This window comes from Tympanuchus pallidicinctus, unplaced genomic scaffold, assembly GCF_026119805.1.
Source record: "Tympanuchus pallidicinctus isolate F22 unplaced genomic scaffold, pur_lepc_1.0 scaffold1, whole genome shotgun sequence".
Lineage (NCBI taxonomy): Eukaryota > Metazoa > Chordata > Aves > Galliformes > Phasianidae > Tympanuchus > Tympanuchus pallidicinctus.
Genome location: NW_026294618.1, coordinates 91,786,955 through 91,804,287, shown reverse-complemented (window position 1 = coordinate 91,804,287; position 17,333 = coordinate 91,786,955). Strand labels below are relative to the sequence as shown.

At 38.2% G+C, this 17,333-nt stretch overlaps 1 protein-coding gene across 10 annotated transcripts in view; it reads right to left on the bottom strand.

Annotated features, from left to right (window-relative positions):
* Positions 1–759: 759 nt before the first annotated feature.
* Positions 760–17,333, bottom strand: part of DISP1 (dispatched RND transporter family member 1) — an 84,355-nt gene continuing 67,781 nt past the window's right edge. For all 10 annotated transcript variants that reach the window (XM_052669923.1, XM_052670152.1, XM_052670075.1 and 7 more), the window contains 6 exons: positions 16,736–16,765; positions 13,612–13,735; positions 12,294–12,421; positions 11,830–11,927; positions 8,541–8,638; positions 760–4,409 (listed from right to left, as the gene is read on the bottom strand). In XM_052669923.1, coding sequence (XP_052525883.1) covers positions 771–4,409; positions 8,541–8,638; positions 11,830–11,927; positions 12,294–12,421; positions 13,612–13,735; positions 16,736–16,765 — 4,117 coding nt within the window. In that variant the 3' untranslated portion in view covers positions 760–770. The remainder of the gene's footprint in view (positions 4,410–8,540; positions 8,639–11,829; positions 11,928–12,293; positions 12,422–13,611; positions 13,736–16,735; positions 16,766–17,333) is intronic.

The window sequence follows — 17,333 nt, the reverse complement described above, 5'->3', positions numbered from 1 at the left end:
CATCATATTCACAAATTATACCTTTCTTGTCATCACTGAAAAGCAAATAGCATCTACTTACTATTGTTTCCCCTTGTATTCTCCAGTATTTAACGCTGCCTACACAGTAACTGCCAGAAAGGGCAGTTTAAAACATTTTACTATGCTATATACATAGATTCATAACAATGACAGCACAAGTGCTACTGACCTCCACAACAGCATTTCCTTTTTGTTAGGATTTTGTTAGGATTAATAGTTGAAAATACTCCCCAAGCACACTACACCTGCTGCTCTTCCAGATAACACTTAATTAACAGTTACAGTCTTCCCACTGTTTCAAGGCACTCACCATGTTCAGAACAGAAGCCTGCTGAGTGGATAAAGGGAAGTGATGCACTCACATGGTGGCAAACACACTTACCCCAACACTGTCAATCCCACAAGCCCTGGCTTCAGAAAAGGGAGCGTTTCTTTGCAATGCTTTATTTCTGAAGATGATTTATACTGAAAATTCAAGTTCCAGTGCCCTAGGGCAAAAGTTAAATTAAGCATAATCCAGTTTATGAGCTACAGGAAAAAAAAAAAAAACAACAAAAAAAAACATTGTGGACAACATCTGGTTTTCCTATGTGTAATGGCTTTATGAAATGTATAAATATTACCCTTCTATAAAATACCCTTCTCATTCTAAAACGCAATTATAATTCATATTTATTCAGGAATTTCTTGTTTAGTGTCTTAAACATATTTTTGAAAAAAAGACGCAGGATGGTCAAATTAAAGATTTATTATAGCGTTTTTATTAACAAACTTTCATTGGAAAGTTCTGGGCGCATTAACATAGGAGGCACATTGGCTTCGATGTTTGGCATTTGACAGTCAACAGAATTGCACTTCACTGCGACAGCTCTGCTACAACAGTGTGAGTTTTCACGGCAACCCTCACAGTGAGCCTCTCCTGCTGACCTATTCAGCAGGTGTTTTTTAGCAGCTTGGTCACCCTTCAAAACCTGGTCATTCTGCAAAGAACACTGATCTATCTTGCTCTCGGCTTTCTTTTTCTGCTTTGATATAGAGGCTTTCTTGCTTTCAACCCCATTGGCTTCTGTGCCACCCTTCTCATCACACTTGTCCACCGTCTGACAGAGTCCCTTTTGGTTGTTAAATACACTGTTCTCACATTCAGAGCAATGCACGATTAGAGGCCCTACATTTCGGCACAGAAACTGTGAGGAGCTCATCACCTTTGGAACCGTTCTTACGTTTTCCTCTGGGTTTTGGTGAGCATCTGTCCTGTTTACTCTTTGATGTGCCTGAAACTGTTGCACTGACTGGAGGAAAAAATTTTTTGGCAGCGAGTTCTGTGTCATCGTTCTTTTGAGCCTTCCTTGAAGGCAGCTGCAGTGGAGGACATGCTGGACAGGATGCACATAACCTTCAGTAGTTTGCTGCAAAGTATTTATGGGAGTCACAGAGCTTTGGATCTGCACGGCCCCAGCTGAAGGAGAACACTGGTAACTGAAGGGATCGCTTAGCTGCTGACATGAGTGTGGGCTCCACTTTACTGTTACCTGCTTATACGGATCCGGGCAACTGCACTGCCTGTTCTGAGAGAAGAGTGGGCACAGAGCATGTTGGTCAATAGACGACTGTAGCACAGCTGAACTAGCAACGTTTTTAATGCTTTTGCTCACTTCACTATTGTACACCGAATGCATAGGCATACATGCGTTCTGGGGCCTGCTGCTGAAGAGTTCCGAGCAGATGTGAGTTTCTTCATAAGTCACTTTCTCTGCAGGGTTACAGATACCTGCCTGTGATGCCAGTGGCTCCAGCTCATAGTGCTCGTGCTCCATTTCTGGCTTCTGACCTCTGGAGTCCAGCTGGTATTTGCTAATGGGATGTGATTTATTTTGACCTCTTCCCCCCTGGGCTCCTGAAAAGGTCTGAGAAAAGGCATTACACCGCAGTTTTTTTGGTAGCGGGATCTGGCCACAAGTGCCCTGAGGTCCAAGGCATCGGCACATGCACTGGAAGAAAAATGTTGCAAAAGCCCAACTAATGCACATTATTAGCATCATGAAAGTGCCAAGCTGCGTGTATGCCAACACTGTAGAGGGCATCATCATTGCTCCAGCTACAAACGTCGTCAATGCAGCCATCGCAATAGCAGAACCCATTCGGCTTAGAGAAAAAATCACTTTTCCCTCTCGGTCAGGATCAGGGGCTAAGCGATAAGCTACTCCATAATGAACAGCAAAGTCTACAGACAAGCCGACAGCCACAGAAATAGTGACAGATTCTAATACGTTTAGCTCCCATCCAAGAAGAACCAGAGAACCTACAGTGACAAAAATAGTTCCAGCGATTGAAACTATCGCATAAAGGCTTATAATAATGTTCCAAGTTGTAAGAAGCATTACACTAAATGCAACAGCAACTGAAAGACCCATGGCAATCAGAGTACCATCAGAAAGACTGTCCTGTAGATCATAAAATTCTAAATTACTCACAAACCAACCATTGCTAAGACCTTCAGGAGCTGAACTAAGCTCACTTGAAATCCATGAGTCCACCTCTTTGTAGAACTGATGCATTTTCTCATAAGCCAGTGTGAAGAGGTAGGTGCTTTGGAACTCCAGCACCACTGCCCTGATGGTGTCATTCAGGTCAAAGCGAGGCCCTGGAGTTTTGCTATCCAAATGGTACCCTGTGCTTCTTTCTAGCTCCATTATAGCTCTCTTGATACATAACTCAAAGACTTCTTGTTTGTATGGAAAGCTCCAGTGGCTGCAGCAGGGGTAAAGAGATGGCTCATCACAGTCCTGATTTTCCATCCACTGCTTAAATGTTTCAATAAAGCAGCTTGTGAAGTCTTGTTCTTCAGTCTGATAAAAGAATGTTTGATTTCTTAGCTTCTGACAGAAGCGTAAAATCCAAACCTGTGAAGCCGGGCTAGCAATATTAAAACTGCTATCTAGTTGCAGCTTCCCTTTACTTTTAGGATTTAAAGGGTCGCCATTATCCTCAGGTGTGACACCCCAGATTACCGTAATTGGCATGTGGAGCTCCTCTCCGTGGTGGACACGTTCAAACATGAAGAGCTTTTTGTATTCTGCATCGTATCGTTCGAAGGGGTGAGAAGACCTAAATACCTGAAACTCAGAGAGCTCCAACGACGGCAATTTCATCTTTGGATTTATACACACAATATATGCTCCACCAATTGTTAAGGCAAGGAACCAGAAAAGCCAAATATAACGAAATTTGATAACAATGCACGGCAAAACTTTTTCAAAAAATATCCTGGATGCTTCTGAGACTGCAAAAATAACCTTGTGGAACATTTGGCACAACACTGTCCAGCAGTTTTTGTTGTTGTATACCCTCTGCTGAGGTTTTTTAAAGCAACTGAAAATATTGAGAAGATAACGTTCATGTAACACAACTACAGCAGGTAGCCAAGTAACCATTAAAACATAATTTACCAAGATGGCAGTGCCTGCATAGACACCAAAACATCTGATTGCTGTGATATTGCTGACATAATTAGCATAGAAGGCAGCCGCGGTGGTAAAACTGGTGACAAACATGGAAAGAGCAGCATGCTGCAACGTGATGCTCACTGTCTCAGAAGTTCCAGCATGAGGTTTATCAAATTTTGTGTAGTTCCAAACATCACATAAGACAAAAGCATCATCTGCTCCGATCCCAACAAGAATAATTAATGCAGTGAGATTCATGAAAGGAAAGAACTCAAAATTAAATACCACTCGATACAGAAAATAAGAAACGATCAAGGAACTAATTATTGCAAACATAGTCATCAGCGTGATAAACATGGACTTCGTGTACACACACATAACTAACAGAACAATTACAATGGCTATGGCAGGATACACAGTATCCATCAACAGGTAATCTTGAAACAAACTATGTTTTATTCCAAACTCAATTCCTGTGACGGTTGTCACACCATCTGAAGAGTTCCAGTTCTCAAAGTTATCAAGGTAAATACTCATCATGCTTTCTCCTTTCTCAGTTGGAGAGAAGAGCATGCTATATTTTAAAGCTGGTAAGACATAATCAGCTGTCTTTGGGCTTAGAAAATCCTTGTCCACTAGATAGTGAAGGATCTGGTAAACAGCATTGTACTTGGTACATTTGCGAGGCACATTTGTACACTTGAGTTGGTCCTTCCTTTTGGCATTCATATCCCAGCAGTCTGGCCCCAGGGTTCCATTGTAATAGTATTTGGCACACGTGCGAAGCAGCTTTAGGGTGTGAGAGACGTCTCGTTCTACAATTTTTTGACATGATGACCTGTTGTTTAGGATGGCAATATAGTTGCCCAGTGTCCAGCTGGGACAGCAAGAAGCAGCAGTGGCTCTCTGGCAGAGATCACCAAACTGGGAATGGGATCTGATCTGTATAAAGACAGGCAGGGCAAAAATCCATTTTAAAGTAATAATGTGATTAGAAACATTCACACACAAATCCTGAAGTGATAAAAATTCAGCTTACAATTTTTTTTTCTGTTATCATTTATAAATTCCTCTTTCTTTGCATGTTGTTTTTGATCAGTGTCACGGTTCCTCTTACATGAACCAGACTAACCCAGCAGTAACTTAGCACCCTGACTTGTCAAAGGATAGAACTGGCAGAAGCATTTAGACTACTGTAGCTCTACTGTTAATGTTCCATAATTTGAAGATGCGTTGAAATATATATATTTTTTTTTACAGACTGAGGATTGTTAATTTTCTTCTATTATCTCATGCTACAGTCCTACAAAAATCCAATCAGCTATACATCAGTGAAGCTCCATCTTGCTTGGAATCACATACTGAAGGTCCTGAGAGAGGCAGGGACTTACCATCCAGAAAGAACCAACGTGACATTTTTTACGACTTCCACCATTTGACTTCTCTTCTACAATCCTCACTTCACAAGTTATTTCTTGCTCTGCAGCTGACACATTTCCTCTCAAACAAGTCAGTCTGCTACACGTCCCGAGTGATACATGGATTTCCAAGGTGCAGAATAATGCAGCTGTGGCATAAAGTCCCATACAATTAGCCACGTTGCACTGAGATGGCAGTTGTGCCTCTGAATGCTGCACCCGCTGTGGGAAGAAGCCCCAAGGCCCAGCAAAGGAGCGAAGGAGCAGAGGAAGATGCAGCAGCAGTAAAGCTAGAGGAGTTATAGGGACAAACAGGCACCACATGTAAATGCAGCAGAGAGATCCTGCAGTGGAGAACCTGTGTGTCAGCTCAAGTGAATGCCTAGGAACTACTATCAGAGCTTCACGAAAATTATAGCAATTTTAGCCTTTTGATTAAGAATTCCTTTGATAAATGAGCATTACTCCCTTACACAGACGTTCTTCTTTCACTTTAAGAATATTTCAGATTTACTGAAATAAATGTAGGACTAAGTGTAGGACTTCACCAAATAAGCACAAGGCTGTTAAAGGTGAAATGAAGACATCTTTAAAGTAGAATTATAACTGCTAAGTAACAAGATTGTATCATGGAAATTTTCTCATCTTGGTAAAACTCCATCTTGACAAGGCACAGAGAACTTAAGTCTTAAAAATTTCATGTCTGCTTCTACACTGGCTTGTATGTGATGATTGAGAATGAACTCTTCAAATATTTAGATACATGCATAATTTCAGTCTTAATCAGGTTGCATATAATGCATATTAATAAATTCACTAAATCTATGTGGTCAAGAGTTTATAGGATTGGGACCAGAAATCATTATCCATGTATATTTCAGATCACCTAGATTTAAAACACATTACTTTGCTTTTCTAGCAAAACTGCATGGGTTTATTATTAGCAACCATTTATAATGCAGACAAAACCCTGCACTTGGGAATTCTCAGGACAGTTATAAAAAACTTTAACATGGACTTAATTTTGTCAACCAGTTTCTGAACAATAACAAACTGGCATTCCAAAAAAACAGGATAATTCACATTTGATTGTTTCCAGATAGAAACACTTACACATGCAAACTCAGGAAAAACCGAACAACCTTCTAAACAAAAGGAAGCACTGGAATAGCATATCTGTATTTTTTGTGGCATGCCTCCAAGTTTATCTTATGAGGACATAATAGACAAACCCTAGGGTCAAGCAGGCAAACTAAGAGGAAAGGACTGTATTGTCTTCTCTGCATATTCACATCAAAATGGGACAACGAAGTTTATACGCTGTTCTTCAACACTTGCTGCAGGACATAAACATTTACTTGTAAAGTAACTGTTGCCAAAGATAAAGTAATATGAGCTAGCAGCTGGAAATTAGAAATTAAAATTCAAAATTTAGCTTGGGATAGCTTATTAAAATACTGTGTAAAATGTTAATATGTTGTAGCATTGGGCTTTGTTAGTGATCCAAAGGTATCACAAAGGCCATTTTGCTGTTGCCAAACTCAGTCTGCTGCTGGCAAGATTTCCATTTACTTTGGAACAACAGAAGAAACCGAGCAGTGCACATGCTCTATCCACAGGCAGACCTGCCTAAACGGGTATACACAGCAACAAAAATCACAACTAGAAGTTTTCTGGGAAGCAATCTGAGGAGATTGTTTACAGACTTTGAAATCTATAAAATAAATGTTTATGGTTTACAGGAAAAACATCCTGCAAGGTGAAAGAAAGGGCTTGTCTCATCCAAGTAGTTAAAAATCAGAACACCTCCTACAGCTATTTTGTATATAATACTTCCATGAAGATCGTAGGACTAGCACACATGCAGAACAGCTGTAAGATGGAGCCCGTGAGTGTCAGAAAAATATACAGTTAAAGTAGTTACATGCAGATGGGAACATGATTAACACAGGGGATATACTGTTAGCTCATATTTAATGAAATAATAGGCATGCTGAAATCCTCTTATCATTAGAAAATTGCATAAACTATAAGCCTTATATTTCCAGGAAAAAGTATCCAATCAACGATGGACAGAGAAGAGTCTGGGAGACTGGGAGGTCACATAAGTCATCAGTTTCTTCTGACAGCTACAGTGCAAGTTTGCATTCTCTCTAGAGTCTGGTAATTAGCAGAACTTAGCATTCAAAACTGAGGCTGATCTCAGCACTTCACAAGCTCTAAAAGGTGTTGTTACAAATGCTCTGAAATTGTTAGAACTGTTTTTAAAAAAAGTTACTTTAAGTATGAAACATTAAAAAAAAAAAAAAAAAAAAAGCTTAACATCTTCCCTAATTTTCACTGTTGCAAAAGTTTATTCTTAACCACATTTCCTGACTCAACCAGTCATTCGATGACTCTCTGCCTCAAATAATTTGAAATGGAGCTGAACTAGTTTACATGCTGGACTTTTTTCTCCTGGCTCATTCCGACTGAAGGAGATAAAGGTAAATAACATGAGCCATCATGTCAGTGCAATAATCTCTGATGAGGACATAAGGACTATTTCATTAGCATGTGAGGACAAAACCCACTTATACCAACAGAGGCCAATCAGAATAAAATGCATGCCAGTGGGCTTCTAGAGAGATTCATTACACAGTGTTTCACTACAGCTCAACACTCTAAGCAAGAAAATGCCATCTGTTAGTGAAAGTACTTTGGGAATCTGGCAAAATAAAGACAGTTGTCTGAGAGGCAGTGATAAACAAATTAAGAATTAAAGTATTCCTCGTGAAAGAAATGTGGTATATTAAATGGTTGTTGTTGTTCTGGACAAGAAAGAAATCAGTATCTCATCAGAAAATCAGTTAATCCCTATTAATAGAAGAAAAACTTATTGCTTAATTTCCACACAAATTTGTTAACAGTATATGTGAGTTTTACAGTTATGAGATAAAAAGGCATTCATTTTCAGAAACTGACAAGCTTATAGTTTAGAGGTGTGCCATCTGAACACTCACTTCATTTCAGCCAGTGTCAGCTAACTTCCTATCAGTTGAAACTGGACATAGTTTTCAATCAGTGTGCTAGATTATCTTCTAATACATATAACAGAAGCCATAGTAGCCAAAATATCTGCTTTCACTTTCTCAAATTTACAGAGAATTTAATGTTACTCTTACAATATCATTATCCAGATGTAATTAATGGGGCTGTTTATCTAGCTACTATATCTGCGTTCTTTCATGTTCAGCAGCCAACATGTTCTCTTTTGACCCCGTAAATCTGACAGAGAAAACTGCTTATACTATGAGGATACCTGAGTGAGGAAAAGCAAGAAAATACACTATGGAAAACAAGGACAAAACACAGGGAATAATATTCAGAGAGGAAACAGCAATTGTTAAGATAGCCCTTTCTGCACAGAAATTTCTAAAAGCAACCCTCCTCCACCTCATTCTGGATGGCATTAGCAGCAAAAACAAATTTCCCTGTACAATTTTGCAGTATAGACAGCTGCTCTTTAGTTTCCATAAGCAGACTGACCACTCTACAAGGGTGCAAAGAACGTGGAGTGTTTGTACATACTGTTGGACAATGGGCAGTAAAATAAACTCTCAAATAAATGCTTCTTGTCTGCATGTAAGACAAATTAAACAGCACCTTGACTTACCCTTAGGTTATCTACATTGCACATTGACTTAATTGCATTCAGATTCCACAAATTCTCTCCTTCTGTTGATGTAAACACCACTCGCGAATAGCGATCACCTGAAATTACATGAGAAGGGTTTATGGACTATTTGTGTGTGTCTGATATCAAAAACCGAGACAGAATCCCAGCACTCAAACAATGCCAGTGAGATCCTTTTCAGTCCATGGGAATCCACCTCATTTTCAAAATCATCTATTTATCTGTAACACTCAGTCCACATGAAAGCTTCGTTTTACTTAAAGTGCTTGTAGTAAATACAGCTTCTTAAATATTACACGCCACCTAGAAGCTCTACAGACTTCTATTCAAGTAGTCTATCTTCTGAACTATGACAAACAGAAAAAAAATCAGAAGATCTAATCAGCAAACTATCAAATTTTTGGCACTGCAAAATGGTAGTGCATAGATAATAGTAATCAAAGGCTAATTTAGTAAGGCATTTTGGAATATAAATATTAATTACAAAGATGTTTCTACAAGACTGTTTTTGCTTTAGAAGCAAATGACTGCAGTAGAAGTTTTTGTGATAGGCCATTTTGTGTAAGGCCATTTAAAATAATTCTACTATTTAGACACATACAACTTGAATTACAATTAAATTACACTTATTAGAAGACAGCATTTAGGAAAGAAAACATTTACTTAGTGGCAGCAAAATCTTTATGCATAGCTAACAAAAGAACCATACATACATGCACAAATGTATGGCATTATGACATGTAGTAACACAATATGGTACCCTGGGTTAAGAAACTTTAGCACATTAAAAATTACAATACCCCAAACCCAAAAGGCTGACTTTTTTCTCTAGTGGTGTGAAAATGCAGAGTTGTTGCCTTTCACAGAAGTGCAATAAAAAAGACTTGGGGATAGATACTGCTTTATGATCTCTGACTTTCAGGATCAAGGAAATGGATCCTGGAGAAGACTAAGAAAGATACAAATGATCAGTATGGGCCAAGAGGAAATCAATTGTTTTGTTTACATAGCTAACTGGCAAACTCCCACAGAAGCACAATTCCTTCACAACGGCCATAACTGAGATGATGCAGAAACAGTTATGGAAAGAATGAGACTACACAGGAACAGCAGGCAGGGTCAAAGTAGTTAATTCTGCTTCTAGTTACAGCTATTGCTTGGTAGTGCTTCTAACAAATTTCCACTTCCTTAACTGCTCAATTTAATTTGGTTCTGCTCATAGGAGCAGAAATGACAACACTGTTCACAGCCCCTCATTTAGATGCAAAACTTCAATGTAACTGAAAAAAATCATAAATCTGTTATTCACCCGTTTTTACTGATCAGTGTTCTCTAAGATCAATAAAATAAATAACTTCACTATTATGCTTCACAGTTATTCATGTTCTGTTATCATCTTCAAATACAAAAACAGCCATAAGAGAGACCACGTCCCAAGGCACTCTCTGAATAAAGACAAGTTCTACATCCATCTGTTAATGCATGCTTTCTACCAGAACAGGACTTACCAAAGTGTTGTAGTATGACTTGCAAACAGTTTAATAAAGATTTCTTTTGTCCAATAGTTTAACTTAGACACCTTCATAAGCCTCCAATACTTCTGGGGGACTTTTTTGGTTGATTTGGTTTTGGTTTCTGTTTTGTTCTATTTTAAAAAACACTCTAAATTCTGGGCAGGATATGACCTGTAGTCTTGTAGAAAAGAGCCTCATATAAACATACAGAGGAAAACTATTCTTAGTTTTCTTTTAGAATTGATGGCACAGACAAAACGTATCTTCACTAGTGTGATTTAAGTACTGTGTTTTCCAACCGGACTTCTGCAAGGTCTTTGATGTGGTCCCCCACCTCATCATTATCTATAAATTAGAGAGAGATGAATTTGAAGGGTGGACTATTTGGTGGATAAAGAATCAGTTGGAAGGTCTCTGCTAGAGGGCTGTAGTCAATGGCTTTATGTCTAAGTGGAGGTTGGTAACAAGCAGTGTCCCCCAGAGGTTTGTCTTGTGACCAGTGCTCTTCAACATCATTATCAAGAACATAGATGAGGAGATCGAGTGCACTCTCAGCAAGTTTGCTATGACACCAAACTAAGTGGTGCAGCTGATGCAGCAGAAAGAAGGGATGTCATGCAGAGGGACCTTGGTGAAGCGGTCCTTCACCAAGGAAATGTGGGTTCTTGTGAACATAATGAGGCTCAACAAAACAAAGTGCAAGGTTTTGCATTTGGGTCAAGCTAATATACAGCTACATATACAGACTGAGAGAATAACTCCTTGAGAGCAGCCCTGCTGAGAAGGACTTAGGGGTCCTGGTTGATGAAAACGTAACATGAGTCAGCAGTGTGCACTTGCAGCTTAGAAGACCAATGGTATCCTGGGCTCCCTCAGAAGAGGGGTGGCGAACAGGATGGAGACTGCTCCCCTCTACTCTGCTCTCAGGAGGCCCAAGCTGGAGCACTGCATCCAGTCTGGGGCCCCCAAGGAATGATGTGGAGCTTCAGGAGAGGGTCCAGAGGAGGGCCACAAATACGATCAAAGGGCTGGAACACCTCTGCTATGAAGACAGGCTGAAGGAACTGGGCTTGTTCAGCCTGGAAAAAAAAGGCTGCAGGGGGACTTCATTTCGGCCTTTCAATTTTAAAGGGAGTTTATAAGCATGAGAGAAATCAACTTTTTTCAAGGGTAGATAGTAATAGGACAAGAGGGAATGATTTCAAACTTAAGGAAGGGAGATTTAGATTAGATGCCAGAGGGAAGTTTTTTACTGAGAGAGTGGTGAGGTGCTGAAACAGGCTGCCCAGAGAGGTTGTGGATGTCCCATCCCTGGAGGTCTTTAAGGCTGAGTTGGAAGGGGTTGTGAGTAATGTGATCTAGTACTTGATCTAATGGTTGGCAACCCTGTCTGTAGCAGATGGGTTGGAACTTGATCATCCTTGAGGTGCCTTCCAACCTAAGCTGTTCTATGATATGGTTCTATGATATGATATCTATAGGCATATATAAAACATTGCTCTTACAATGGTCAGCATTATCAACAACAGGATACCTTTATGGGAAGTGGAACCACTTTAAGAAACTAACTGCTTCCTAGGAAGAACCAACAGAATATAGCAGTTTAGAACAATTTCAAAGGCTTCTGTGCACATAACGAAGTGTTTGTAAGCAAGTGAAAAATATTTTCCTGATTGGGTATAAAAGAGACAGAAGAGCTCAAAAACCATTCAACTGGGAGAAGCTTATCTGCCTTAAACAATTTCTCCACTTACTTGGAATATCACAAAAAAACGTATCCTTGTGAAAGTTCCATTCTGCTTGTCTCTTCTCTCTTTCATAGTGATCATCTGACCATCTGTCGTCTTGATGACTAAAACAGAATAAATGGCTTTAACTCACCTTAGAAATTGTTAAAAAGTAGTATCTAAATAAGTAACAGAATGTTTCAAGAACAGAAACATTCACTGTACGTTTTGCTATTAGACACTTCAGAGGATAATATTTCATTGAATCCAGTACTAAAAATACCTGTGTTTCAGAGAGGAACTAAAATTGACAAACTGTTTTAAAGAGTTTATGATGTGAAGTGTCTAAACCCTTGAGAAACGTAGGTGTTCAGATCCAATATTTATTGATACAGTGGCATTATATACAGTAACTTCCAAGAGCACTATAGCAAGACTTACATATACACAAAAACAAAACAAAACAATAAATCTTTAACACAGATTCTTACCTTTTAGCTTGCTCGTCTGCATATTTAAAAGGATAATTCGCTAGTGTTGCTTTGTACCCTGTGTTTTTCACCATATTGTTCCATGTAACCAGTCTCTGTCCTATTGCCGTCCCTCTTGGTTCAAAACCCTAAGAATTATAAAATCCCATTAATACTTTTCAGTTTTTAGCTCAAATAAGGAAGTGTAAACACAATCAAAATGATGGAAAGTTTCTGTTACGAATCATCATTACTGCAGGCATCTGCTCTAAAAGGAAAAGGCTTTATAATGGGTCAGTCTGACAAAACAGTGACCCACTACACAAACTGAGAGGGAATTATGAATTCTTGCACATATGACTTATCTCCCTGAGAAATGGTGATAATTCAGCCTACCCAAATGTTCAGTTTACTTTTCAGAGCAAGGGTGCTCATAAAGTCCTCTTCTGTATCTTAATTATTAGTCTTTACTGATTAAATATGATTTAAAAACATTCAAATCCATCTTCTCTATTATTCCAAGAATAAGGCAAGTCTTTAATTTCAAAAGTGATGTTGAAATATGAATTGAATAACTCAACTGTTTTCAGTAAAGAGCCATTACATATGGACCTGTACAGATATATACCAAAAAAATATATATAACAATAACTTACCCATATTTGAGGATAATAATTAAAGACAATTTTTCCATAAGGCTAGTATGGGTAAGATAGCCCAGGAAAAATAAAAACAAGCACAATATTTAACAGAACCTGAAAAAGACTACTTTCAGTCTTTCAATATGGATATCATTTCATCCCCAGAAGGCGCTTTGAATACCCTTTTCTTTAATAGATCCTGGCCCTCACTCTTTGAAACTTGATTTAGAACGTATGGCTTGCGTTGCATTGTGCTGTACCTCTAAAACTGGGATGAATTTACATTATTCAATGTATAGCAGCTCTGCTTTAAGTCACATGAGATTTGATTAGCAAAATGAAGAAGTAATTGAAACTCACAGACAATGCACTCTGACAGCAACAGCATCTTTGTATTATCAATACCGAAACAAATTATTTTCAATTATATTTTCTAGGGGAATTAACAGGTCTTCAACATCTCATTTCTTTCATACGTCCATTAGACAAAAATTGCTTCTGTAACCTTACTGCTGACTAGAATCTCTCTGGAAGTCAACCCCCAAACAGATTCAAAGCACAGGGAATCTCTTCTGGCAAACTAAGAGTCAGTGGAATGCATCAGCTGCTGTACTTGTATACGTTTTTTACTGCTAATATGGAAAAAACAGTAAACCAAAAATCTTATTTGACAGCACCAGTGACTAATATTTACTTACCAGCAATGGATCAGAGAAATCTGGGAGATCTGGAACTAATATTCCAACCAGTGCGCACACCACTATTAACACAGTACACATGCCCAGGACCACCACAGGCCAGTCAGCTATCAGAGCAGCATAGCTGCAGGGAGAGGAGTACGGAAAAAAAGAAATTAAAGTCATGCACAAAAAAACCCCACTTGCTTTCATATCTCCCTCCTGACTGAAACTTCCTACTCATATAAAACAGCTTTCCATTTCAGCCACAGGAAAAACAACGGCTTTAATTTAGATTTCCTTTATGCTGCTACAGAGGTGATAAATTATGGGCTACTGAAAGGCAGACTTCTGTTGTTCAGTGCACGTTAGCAATTAAAACTATCACAGCAATCGTTCATATAACATTTTTACATTAAAAATGCAAAGCAAGCATGTGTGAAACGGAAACTGTTTAAGCCTGGATACAAACTTTCAAGATGAATATTTCTTTCTTAATCTTATACTTAAATTCTGGCAAGGATATTATCCAGAAAATGGATGTTTCATTAAAAATTTCAGGATAGAAAACATTACCATTTCTTATTTGAAAGTTTCAGCTTTTTAAAGAAAAATATCAGAGGAAAAACAGATTTTGAAGTAGAACCCAAAAAACCCATTTCCATTAAATTCAAAACAGTCACTTAAAAGAAATACTCGAAGCCTATATCCTAAATATCCATAAAATCTGTTGTAAATTCAAAGGCGAAAGGGAGTTGCAACATGATACATAAGCTAATCAGCATTCATTTTATAGTCTCCTAGAATAATGTACACCCTTAGATTTCACCTCCCAGCATGTGCTCAACTTCTAGAATACAAAAAGTTTTACATATTTTGGAATATATTTTGATTTCTATTGACAAAAGAGCATGAAATCTAAAAATCTTAATTTTTTTCTTTTCTTTTCTCAAAGCAAAGAATTAACTCATTCAGCTTATGTTCCAAGGGTAACATTCTCTAATCTGGGGATCAAAGAGCACAGAAAAGTCCCACAGAGTTTAAAAGGTATTTAAAAATAATTGTAGGCTATGAATCATTCTGCGCTAATTGTCTCTGTACACACTAAATATTGATCATGAAGATTTATACACCACTTCCTCCTCAACTTGTCTGCAATGTAACATGAAAGTAAGTTTATAGCAGTGCTCTCTCTGCATTTACTTCTACTATTTTAACAGATTACGTTTCCTTTTCAGTTTCAGACCAAGCCATTACCTAATCACAATTTGATTATTCGCTGTATAGAAACTTTCCACCCCATTCCTAAGATAAGATGTAATGCCCAGCTCCTTCCTCACTCCAGGAACAGCTTCTCCTTTTTCTAACTTTAATACCAACAGCTGTGAGCAAGTTGACGTCCTAGCATGTGGAAGTAGGCAGGCATGGTCAAAGGGTCCAAACAGCATTAAGGAGACAGGAAGTCCAAAGTATGGGGTGTATCCCAAAGACCCATTAGGGAGATGTGGAATAATTCTACTCTCACCCAAGAGGTTAATTAGCAAAAGCTTGAAAAGCAGTCTAAAGCATTAGTTTTTATTAAAGTGAATCACAAAGGGGCAGCTTGCCAAATGAGCAACTGTACAAAGTAAAAGTAAAGGGAAGTAAATGACCTAATAGAATTTTCCTATTTATAGGATTTAATGTTTTCATAAACACCAAATGCTACGTTGACTAGCTATTCCAAACATTTGCTCTGAAGTCATAAAATCCTACCTAAATTATTTGTTTTCCTATTCATCACTAGTAGTGCCAGGTTTAGCCCTTTGGCATCTCGTCCCTTTGCTTCCACTCTCAGCAGAGCAGCTCTGCAGTTGCTGAAGTCCTTCAGTCATGAGCTGCATCTAAGATGAATTGTTCAGAAACTTGACAAGCCACGCTCAGAAGACAGCAAGTGTTTGTTCACATTTGCACAATTGGTCTGTTTGTCACAGCAGGTACAATCAGATTAGCAAAGTTGCCTGAACTAGAACCATGCACCATTTTATTTGTCTCAGTGTCACTTGGTACTACTGAGGGCTCTGAATCCAGCCAAGTTCCCTACAGGCAGCCCTGTCCGCTTGAAGTGGCTAAACAGATGGCAGTTATTTTTTTTTTTTGGCCCATTAAAAAGCCAGAAAATGAGTCTAATTACATTTTCTCTGTGAAAAGTAAGCCACTGTCCTAACTTAGATTCTACATCTGATAATTTCTGAGTCCAAGAGAAAAGTCTGTTCCAAAGGCATTCCTCAGTTAAGGCACCACTCATGTTCATGAAGTACATCTCTAGTGCTAAGCATGTACTTTAGTAGCAGGATAACACCCCATACTTTTTCATGTCTCATTAACACTACAAGTGTGCAATAAGTTGGGCACATAGCTAAGTTTCCACTCCATCTTTTTTTTGCCCCAATTATTGAAGCACTATGTGATGAATTTTCAGTGTTTAAGGCACTAACTGGAATCTCTTATTTATATCATTTCGTCCACTGCTTTCAACATTGTTGTCCTTTTTTTTTTTTTCCTCCCCTTTATGATTTAAACAATTAAAAATGTTGAGGAGATACAATACAGAATCCAATCTATACCAATTTCACCAATTTGGCGCCACTAAAAACTGGTCTCAAGAAGGCAGTTTCTTAAAAAGAAATAAAAGACAGCATCTGCTTTCCCTTCCATTTTAAGATAAGGCATAAAATCTGGATAGCATCAAACATTTCAGTTCAGCACTTGTATGTTGACATACTCAGTTTAACCACTGCTCCATCTCACACAGAGAAACAGAAATGCACCATGTACAGATTCAGCACCGTAAAGAAGTCATTACAAGCAATGGAATTCACAGATGCCTGAGTAGGGATGTTAAGGAGCATGACCCTGACTAATCCTTTCGGTGGTTATTTAGGAATCCACTGAAGATGAATTCTTCTAAAAGTTTCCAAAATTCATAACCCACTGTGTAAAGAGATCGTTTTTTAAAAAATCTTTTTTCATTTGATCGCCTACCATTTTTTCTTGAATGTCCCCTACTGTTACACTGTGTGGTGAATAACAGCTTTGCCATCACCTTATGCCTTTACGATCCTGTAATATCTCACGTGACAGTATTATTATAATTATACCTTACCTTTTTGGTAACTTGAATGGTCTGGCTGGCCTGGAAAAGAGAGGAGAAAAAAGAGTAATTAAAAATACATGAAATATACACGCATGTGCCAATTTTTCTTTTAATTCTTCTCATACAAGGATAAGCAACTAAATCATAAAAAGTCAAGCATTTTAGAATCTGCTGTTTTTTTAAAGAAGTCACACAATCACACCCAATTGAGCCTTTGCAAACATATAATTCAGGGAATAATTATAGCTACAAAGACAGCTGGGTTTTTGAAAGTAAAATTTCATGCAGCTGATTTCTGTGATTACTGTTTAAGTGTCTGTTCCAGTTTTCAACAAAAGAGTTAATAAACAAGATTAAAATTCAATACCACTAAAAATCATGACAATGTTTGCATGTTACGGTAAAGGACAACCAAAACACCATGTTCTAAAACTGCAATTCATGAAACTTCTTAATTGTCCTCTGTAATTCCATTATAAAAAATGGTTTTGGATACAGCTTTTCTTTTGTCACAAGTAGGTATATAAAGTAACCTGTGCAATTTTCTGTTAGGTATTAAAAATCCAATAAAAATATTGTGATGAGGAAACAGCAAATCCAAATGCAA